The sequence below is a fragment of the Drosophila willistoni genome (genome assembly GCF_018902025.1).
Source record: "Drosophila willistoni isolate 14030-0811.24 chromosome 2R unlocalized genomic scaffold, UCI_dwil_1.1 Seg167, whole genome shotgun sequence".
Classification (NCBI taxonomy): domain Eukaryota; kingdom Metazoa; phylum Arthropoda; class Insecta; order Diptera; family Drosophilidae; genus Drosophila; species Drosophila willistoni.
Window position 1 is genome coordinate 11,912,848 of NW_025814050.1, and position 10,024 is coordinate 11,922,871.

Below are 10,024 nucleotides of genomic sequence, written 5' to 3' on the forward strand. Positions count from 1 at the left end.
ATATTATAAGACAAAAAACACACTTTATTTTAAAGTTTTCACGTTTAATACATGGCGCATTTTGTACAGAAATATTTTTGCAAATTTTAGACTTAAGACAATTTTTTAAGAAATTTAAGACGAATGCTACTTCGTGATTTAATACAAATTTCAGCTATAGATCATCAAGTCTTGCTATGTTTTAACTCTATACACCAGCTCTTTGTGTTATATATGTATAACTATCCCACTCGCACATATACATACCTTTTGGTATATGTTTTTGACCATTTTCTATGGATTCTAGTGGTTCGATCAGTCTGATTTTCACAAATTTACTGCATACATAAACAAAAATCTGATATAAAAAGCTTTATTGCAAAGCTAAAAACATTAAAATTAAAGCAAACAAATGAGAAGTGGGAAAAATTTTAATCTACATATTTTTTAATGCAAAAAATTTGCAATTTTTCTGAAATAAAAAAAAAAAAATTGATGGTTTTTGTTTGTGATACTTAAGTGATAAGTATATGAAAGAAACTTAAATTTCACCGCTTGTTTTCTAATATTTATCATTCTGAAATGTCTGTCAATGTCCATCTGAATATACCATTTATTTAAATAAATACAGGGTATTGCAAACGTGATAATTAAACAAAAATGATAGTGATAGGTCATAATTTACTTAGGTGCGGCCAAATGTATTTTTAGTGCGATATTTGCTTAAGGATCAGTAGCAAATAACTGAAAGTTGAATATCCTGTTTATGGCATAAAATAAATAATGAAAGATATAGTTATCGGTTGATGATGTCCTGCATGAAATTTTTTATGACTATGTAAATTTTGATCATTAGTAATTATCTTCTTCACATTGACATATGATAAAAAGGTGAAACCTTTTGATCACAAAAAGGCTGCGAAATCTTACTGGCCAGTTCTTTCGAATCGTTGAACAGTATGAATGCCCAGCTCGATGGAAAGTTTTTATCTTTTCATTAGTCGTTGTGTTTTCTTGGTGCAGTTTTTGTGATTAGAATTGTATTTACACAATTCTGCAAATTAAAGTGGGTGATAAAAGTGCAATTCCTAAGAAAACTAGCAAATAGCAATAATGAAACAACTTGTTAATGAAAATTTTAACATTACTTGATTGATATATATCCCATAATATGTAAGAAAGTGAATTAATGGTAAATATTATTGATACATTAGAATACCTTTTGAGTTTTTTAGCTATTCGGTGATACTTTTGACCTTAAACAAGAAATTTTAGAAAAATGCCATGTCAATTTATATTTTTTCACGAATTCTATGGCCTCCAAAGGATGCAACTGAAAAAAATATTTAAACTGTTTTCATCTGCCCAAAAGTATGCTATACATACTCCAGTTTCAGATTGGCGCCACCGTGCAGTCTATCGATAGTTGCTTTACTCGATATAAACGATAAGAATAATATCGATAGAATTCCCATCTCTATTAGTCAACATAACACAACAAAGAAGAATTGCAAAAACGTGAAATTGCTCAAGTAAAAACTTATAAAAAACGCAGAAAGCAATCATAAAAACTGATAAAAGGTAGGGCAAATAAAAGTGAATAGAAATCGCCAGTCACTTGTGGATTGCATTGAAGTGGGGGATAAACCCGAATTTCAATTTGCAACACCTAAAAATACAACCAGAGTGCGTGAGCAAGCGAGCGAGAGAGAGAGAGGTAGAAAGTAGTAGATACTGGGCCAGGCTAAAGCAACAGAGTTTAATTGATTATTCAATAAACTGCGCCATATACACAACATTAACAACACAACACATGTTGTTTTGTTTGTGTATTAGTGTGCGTCATCGAATAACAACACACAAAAACAAAAAAACAAAGTTATAAAAATAATAAGCAAGCTGCAAATTTCATGTTTAAACAACAATTCGTCAGCAAAAAGTAAAAATAAAAAATACCCATACATACATATATATATATTCAGAGACATTCCAGAAACAGCTGGAAAATAAGTGTGAGGGAGAAATGGTTAGTTAATTTTAATCATAAACTTTTATTCCTTTCTTGTAGATTGAAATAATTGTGCACAATGGAAGCGACTCTCAGCTCGGAAGGCTCGAATGCCTCCAGCGAGTATGCCATGGACGGGGGCAGCAATAGTGGATGTAATCCTCGTACGCGCTGCCTGGAGATGAATCTGATAAATAATGGACAATGCGTCGGCGGTGGGACAAGCAATGGGAATGAGGGTTCCCTACTAACTCAGGAGGTTAAAGATTTATATAGGTAAAACTGGTCTCTATGATGAAATTATTGACTTGACACCCCGTGACTAATAAAATTGGTTTTTCCCCTCCACTCCGTAGAACATTATACACTGCCTCTAAGCAATTGGATGATGCGAAAAGAAATGTGCAAACGATACAGCAGCTCTTTCAGCATGACATCGAAGAGAAACGCTCAACACTGGTTCAACTCTGCAAACAAATCATATTCAAAGACTATCAATCGGTGGGCAAGAAGGTGCGTGAGGTAATGTGGCGTCGCGGCTATTACGAGTTTATAGCCTATGTCAAGAAAAACTGGCATAAACAAGGACTACAGGATGGCGGCCTTACGGCCCAGGAGAATATTTTGAAATTAGAGAAATTTCTATGCGCTGGCATCTTCAATTATAAACGTCTATCATCGAGAATGGAGGAGATTTACGATTTGGATCTCAAGTATCTAATTGATTTCTCCATTATCAGCGAAGGTTATATATCCGATCTAATGTCAGAGGGTTCTGAGGTTAATACCCAAGCGGTGGATAAAAGTTTGGAAGCCGTTTCCTTTGCCCTGGACACCATCCATTCATCGCTCTTGAGTCTGGGTGATCTGCATCGTTATTTCTTGGATTTTCGCATTGATAGCAAGTTGAGCATAAGCAAGGAACAAGTGGCCAAATATTATTTGGAGGCATTTAAACTGAATCCAGCCATTGGCATGGCTCAAAATCAATTGGGTACTCTCTTCTATGGACAAAACTATGATTTGGATTCAACCTATCACTATCTATATTCGTTGGTTTGCATCATACCATTCGAATTGAGTGAGAATAATTTAAATAAATTATTTGCCAAGCATACGGAATACTTGGAACAACTTGATCCAGCCAAATTGGAATTTAATATTGAGGATTTTTTTGCACGCTTTTATCTAATCGTTGATATCTTCTTTTTCGACAAAGAGGTACCCGATTTTAATTCGCTGTGTCATTGCGTTCTCATCGATTGGCGTAAAATCCTATGCTCTCAGCAATTTCGTTTGCCCGAATCGAGTGTATTCAAAATCATTTCGATACTCTTTTTCTGCTTATCAAAGCTGAAAATGATAAACTCACCGAAAGTGTATTCATTGCATGCCTTCCTCGTGGCTGCCTGTTCCGATTTAATGGACTCTTGCATTGTGAGCATTGAGCAAACAATTTTGGCTCGTGCCGCCGACAATGAGAAATTCCAGGCCGAGTATGAACAACGTTTCCAGGAATTTGATACTGTGGTGCGTAAGTCACGCAATGAATATAAAAACTGGTTAGCTGCTGTCGGGGAATGTGAGCGAAAGGATAAAAAGCTAATGACACGTCCACATTCGCTCAAGGATTGTAGTTCCGATTCGCGTGACAGTCAACATTCGGTGGATGATGCGGTCAAGACCCAGGAGGCTCAGGATACCGATAAATTGGGTGGTGAACCCATTTCCACTCGCTCGAGTGATGAGGCCAAGGAGAGTGATCTGAAGACACCGCTCTCATGTAAAAGCAAGAGGCGTGGCATGCGTTTACGACGACGTCGCCGTAAGATTGCCCAATCTGATGATAGTTCATGCTATGACAGTGAAAGTGACATGGATACTGATTTCTATAGCGATGAAGAGGACTATACCGATTTAAGTTCCAATTTCGATACGGATTTCAGTGACATTGATGCCGGTCCAGGCGAACAAGGTGGCGAAGAGCCCTATGAATCTGGTAAAATGTCAATTTTTACCTTAATTTGATGTATTTGTTTTAATAGTTTCTGTTTCTTTTTTTTCAGCTGCCTATTCCAAAAAGGAGCGCAAAAATTGCGGCGGTGGCAAAGTCTATTCGGACAGCGAGGATGTGGTCATTGAAGAGGAGAAAATTGTCTATCCCGATGAGTTGATGGAACGCAGACCTAATTCCCAAGAGATTGATTCGGAGGAGCTTCTACGCAGTTTTGAAGTGCTTCAGCTTAATTTCAAGAGTACCGAGGAGCAACAGCAACAAACTAAAGCTAAATCAGCTATAAAGGCGGATCAAGCTCCTGCTGATGTTGATCTTCCACCGGCACCAGTGGCACCTTTCACCATTACAGAGCCCCCCAAGAAGCTCATCTATCGCAACAAGTATACGAAAATCAATCCAAATATTATTATCGATTGTCTACACAATGAGCCGACTATACGGGCTTTGAAAATGCTTTTCGATTGGCTGCGCATTAATCCGGAAATACTGATCGGTTGCTATCACTCCAATCCGGAATTCGTGCACAAGATTATGAAGTTACTAAACTATTGCAACATTGATGTCTTCACCCGTAAAGTGTACTTCGAGCGTGAGCTACTGACCACCAGCAATGTGCGTGAGGCTCTTGTCGAGCTCTTCGATGTGCGTGCCAATGTCCCATTGAGTGAGGATTTCGCTTTCAAGAATTTCGATATATTCCAAAGCACTCAAATCACTTTGGATTGGGAGACCATCATAAGGGAGCGTGTTACGCCACAGGAGGAATCCATTTTGCGTATCTTTAAAATGGTTGACTTTGGTTTCTTTATATGCAAGCAGAAGAAATTTAACTATCGCTTCTGTGTGAAGACTCGTCGTTTCACCGAGAATCAAAAGAAGAAACAACGCGAGGAGAAGAAGGGCGGCGGTTCCAGGCGACGTGAGAGGCGCACGGCTCCAAAGACCACACGCAAACGGAACGAGGGACGCACCCGACGCTATTCGGATCGTAAGAATGGCATTGTACGCAAGAGTTATACCAGCAATGAGGAAAAGGATACAGTCGAGGAATGTCGCAAATTACCCCGCAAGGGTTATCTACGTAATCGTAATGCCGAAAAAGCAGCAGCTGTCATCGCTAGTGCCACGGGCACTTCCGTAGCTGGTGGCACATCCGCCTCAACCACCACAAATAGTGTGATTGAGAAACTGAACAATGTGGCCTCCAGCTCTGGAGCCGATGAAGAACGCTCCGAGGCCATGTCCAAGAAATGCGAACTAATGGGCAAACTTTGGCTGCAAAATGAAGTAGAAACACTCGAGGAGAAACTACGCGATAGTCCAGCTCATGTGGTCATGTCACCATTCGTTGTTGTCGATTCCAAGGCATTGACGGAATATAATGGCATTGTCAAGTCTTTGGTTAGGACCAAGAAATGCATTGTCTTGATACCCAATGCAGGTGAGTTTATCTATTAAACAAAAAATTGTCTGTCATTGCATATTTTAAGAACAAGCGATAAGCAAATTGATAAGTAATCGGATTGCCATTATAAAAATATCACAAAGTTGCTTCAAGAGTCATCACGAGCTTTTGTTATTTTTAGTTAACATTTGCAACAACTTTTATGACGTAACAACAGATACAAAAACTAGCAACTCGGTTTTTTAAAATCCACTTTCAACGAATTTCTTAGCACTATTTTACATTAGATATAGACTTTGCCTAGCATACAGGACTGTTCTTTATTCGATTATTTTTCAAACGTAAATTTTGGCAGCTATTTTCTATCGTTTCTCGAATTCCTGCTTATTCAATTCGAGTGAAAATTTCAATCGTTTTTTGCTCTTCGAAATTCTATTCTGCTAGCTTACAGGGTTGTCGAACTTTGCAAATTTCTATTTTGAAAGCAAATCCTGACAATAAATAAGGGTTTTTATTTGTAACATCTTTTTACATTTTTTTTTGGAACCATTTTGTTAATTAATTGAAAAACAATTTTATATAGGTTTAATTTATCGCTTAGTGGAAACCATGAATTATTTCAATAGGGCACATTTTAAATTGCTTCCGAAAATTAACGTTTGGAAACGATAACAGATCGATTTTATTTCGATGTTTTGCTGGTTGCTCTCTTGCAAATTAATGAAAGTGGAGAATATTATTTTTAATATATTAAAGAATATGTGGCACAATATTTCTGAGATGTAACGAAATATTTACTTTACATTATACTGAAAAATTTGGTTCGGAATCGAAAGCGCGAAACAGGTCTCAAAATTAAATTCCGAGCAAATCATATTACTGATTGGTAGTATAGAAAAGTTTTTATTTTATAATCAAATTATCAAAGAAGCTAACTTCGGCTTGGCCAAAAACTCTTTTTCTGCAACTCAATGCACAGACAAAACATTCCAAATGTAATTTCCATTTCTTCTCTTAATTGAAATTTCGGGAACTGATGTTTTATATAAAAAACTATCATATTTATAACTTTTTCACCTATTTTTTATATATAACTATATGACAAATCATTATCTTACACGGGTTATAAGTAGCTCAAATATCAAGTTTTATACCAATAGCTCTTAAGGTGGCTGACTAAAACGCATACGGACATGGACGGATTTGCACTGAACATTTTGTTCCATTCTATTTCCATAATCTTACATTTCTTACTAATCTTTATAAATCTTTATGTTTAAATAGTTCTCAATGAATTGGATGAGCTAAAGAAGCGCAGTGAAAATGTGCGTCATGTTATACGTTGGTTGGAACAGGAATTCAAGCATGGCAATCGTCATTTGAGAGCCCAACGTGAAAATGAGAGTCAACCGTTGAGTCTACTGAAGATTTCACGTAAAATGGGTAAGACTATTCAAGTGAATGAATAGAAGTAGAGAAATGAATATTAATCATTATCTAATTTCTTTCTAGATCGCGATGCTTCAGTCTTTTTGCAGATAGCACAATTCTGTAATCATTTGGTGGCCAATCATGCCGATCCACATGTCAGTGAGCTGCAAAAGAATGTGGTCACATATCTATCGGGTGACAATCTGCATGAAAAGAATCGTCAACAGCAGAATTTCAGTTATACAGGCATATTGGATTCAATACCCGTACGCTATGGCCAAATTCAAAGTTTCTATGCCAAATTTAAGGCAAATAAAAAATGAATGATTCCATGGAACGGCGGCAGCGGCGATAATACCACAAACATGTTTCTACATAAACGGCAACTGCAGCAGAAACCGAAAAATGTTGCTAAATTGCAAGCAAGTAGCGGAATATGGGATGCAAGCAAAAAACAAAAATCAACCAACGCGACATGCAGTTACCGAAAAAACAAAACAACAACAAACAGAAATGACCACAACAACAACATCAAGTTAACGAATGTTTCTCTCTCAGGCGGCGGTGGGTAAAACTAAATTCAAACAGAAGAAGCAGAACAAGGTGAAGAAGAATAACAACAACAAAAAACAACCAGCAAATTGCTGCTACTACAGTCACGTAGTACTCTCACGGCTCCTCCGTGTGTGTGTTTGTGTGTGTGGTGTGGGTCCAAAACCAAAACAATTCAACAAAAATTTCAATTTCATGAGCGTATGTCCAGAGTACTCAAATCGCTTCATCACCCCACCAACCCGACCACGTTCTCTGGCAAAGCGGCAGCATTGCTTGGAATTTGCTTGTTATGTTTTTCTTAGATAAAAACATTTATCGGACAACAAAAACAAAAGAAAACCAAACAAAAAACAAACCAACAAAATGAATTCGTTTACTTTCAAACTCAATGGCAACGATGACAACCCCAGAATTACCCCTGAAACGACCATAAAGCTAACGTATCAATGGACAAATGGCCAAATCACAACAAACGGATAAAAAAAAAAACAAACGGAAAAATCTACCAAAAAAAAAATTATTATATATATATTAAAGGGAATCCTAATAAAAAACGTTTACAAACCCCTTAAGTCCCCCCTAAAAAGGCAGGCTACTCGCAAAGGAGTAAAAGCAGAAGGTTATGGATTGTTGATCCATTCTCTGATCATTTGTCTGGCCTCAATGTTTGCGGAGGAACAAATTTTTGCAATCTTCTCGCCTCATTCTTCCTCTCTCTCTCTGCACCCTGTTTCTCTTAATTTTTCAGTTTATGCTGTCGGCGCTTATGAAATTTATTTACTTCTCTATATTAAACAAAAACTTATATAAACAATTATGCTTAAACAAAACCAACAACCATGTCGGACAAGCGCATATGTATTGCACATAAATCTAACAAAAATGTCAAACCCAATTTTACCCTTTACATAAAGACTATGTAAACCGATATCTACATGATTTTGAAATGTGCTTTAATTAATTGCAACTGTTTTACTTACATTTTCATTCAATAAAGTGCCCGACAACAAGTTTTATCAGCAAAAAAACAAGTTCAACGAACTTTATTTATTTAAAAACAAAAAAAGAGGGTACAACAATGTTTTTGCGACAAACTAATCTACATGAGGGGCAGCTGTTTATCACTAAGTTGTTGAATAGTGCAGCTTTCTGGGGTCACGTTCATGATATGCTGGCAATAAAGTTGATTAATAGTAGCTAAGAAATTGAATTAGAAACTTAAGGGGCTATACCTACTAGTAAGTAGGATCGTTGTGAATGTAAGGAACCCAAAACCACAGCATTTATCAATAGGTCTAAGAATATTAACAAATTTTGACATTTGCGTTTTCGCGATAGCATAATCTAAAAAATGAATTGACCAAGGACTCCTTTTGAAGATAGGTTCAGTCATTGGACAAGCAACAAAAGTATCTTATTCTGTAAATATTGCGGCAAGCAGAAGCATCAGCACACAGCAAAACTTTTGACAGTTTTCAAACCCTGATATTGCCTAATATTGCTGATTATTGGGGGAAATAAGCTCCTTTAAGTTTGCAATACGCTAAATGTGTTCAATATTTGCAAAAAGCTTTAGCTTTTCGTATGGCTTGTAACTTAAAAACTGTGTACAAGCAATGCTTGATTTTAGAGTTTTTTCATCCGCAGAATTTTCCAAAACTTCTTTATATCGAAATCGAATTCTTGGTCGGCTTATTGCATATTTTTGGGAGCAAATTTGCCTTGCCTAGATCCGCCTATCAAATAGAAATACTTATTTTAAAATTAGTCTATTAGATGTCTAATTTTAAATTGGCTACTTAAAACGTCTAAGGGTTATATTTACGTTTGTTTCTGAAAATTATATTTTTTAAATCGTTGAGCACGATATCTAAAATATGTACTGACTCCATGAAAAATATGCGCATATCTTTACGTTTGTTTTTATTTTTAACTTCAGAAAATACAAAATTTATCGGTTTTCTTGTTTTCCAACCACTAAAGAATTCGTAAATTTACCGCTGACAGCTTCTTGAAAATATGGTGTCCACATCCGCCATTACAATTTATTCAATAAAAACAAGAAAAAACTATTTGAACAAAAACAAAACAACTCATTCATTTTATAATTTTTTTTCTTTAAAAATCTGGAAATTTATTTGTAGAAAGCGTTTTTACAATAAATTTTTTCCCACCTAGTAGGCTTATAAAAGTATTGTTAAAGCTAACGACAGAACATCATTCACTTTTATTTCAAATCTTTTATAAGATAGAACAAATAAAATCAATAAATTAATTTTTTCAAAATTTAATCATGGAATCCGATAAAATACCAAGGACAATACAAACTATTGTTTGCTCAATGCTCGAAGAAAACGCCAAATTGTTCCAGCTTTTGGAAAATGTCAATACTTTAGAAAGGACTTCATGGGAGAAACATTTACCGATTCTTCAGTTCAAAAATACTTTATTAATGATGAATGAATATGTGTATCAGTTTGTCGAACTGCCGGGAAAAATAGAGTTATTCGTGAATTTCATTGTGCTTCTGGTGCCTCTCTTGGGAGTTTTTCCGAATTGTGACAGTGATAAATTAATTGATTCCGTTGCAAGTCTAAAACTCTGTTTAAGAAGTCTGAAATTGCAGCAC

At 36.0% G+C, this 10,024-nt stretch overlaps 1 protein-coding gene across 1 annotated transcript; it reads left to right on the forward strand.

The window, feature by feature from the left end:
* Nucleotides 1-1,458: 1,458 nt before the first annotated feature.
* LOC6642422 (protein SMG5) lies at nucleotides 1,459-8,426 on the forward strand. The gene is made up of 6 exons (XM_023175554.2): nucleotides 1,459-1,560; nucleotides 2,048-2,263; nucleotides 2,344-3,986; nucleotides 4,054-5,445; nucleotides 6,694-6,852; nucleotides 6,922-8,426. Exons 2-6 carry the CDS (start codon nucleotides 2,067-2,069, stop codon nucleotides 7,161-7,163), a joined length of 3,633 nt encoding a protein of 1,210 aa, XP_023031322.1. The 5' UTR covers nucleotides 1,459-1,560; nucleotides 2,048-2,066; the 3' UTR covers nucleotides 7,164-8,426.
* The last annotated feature ends 1,598 nt before the right edge of the window (nucleotides 8,427-10,024 follow it).

Excerpts from the sequence above, each read along its gene's own strand:
- LOC6642422 (XM_023175554.2), top strand. The coding sequence starts at position 2,067 with ATGGAAGCGACTCTCAGCTCGGAAGGCTCGAATGCCTCCAGCGAGTAT. Across the intron at positions 5,446-6,693 it reads TGTCTTGATACCCAATGCAG|TTCTCAATGAATTGGATGAG; the intron begins GTGAGTTTATCT and ends ATGTTTAAATAG. Across the intron at positions 6,853-6,921 it reads GAAGATTTCACGTAAAATGG|ATCGCGATGCTTCAGTCTTT; the intron begins GTAAGACTATTC and ends ATTTCTTTCTAG.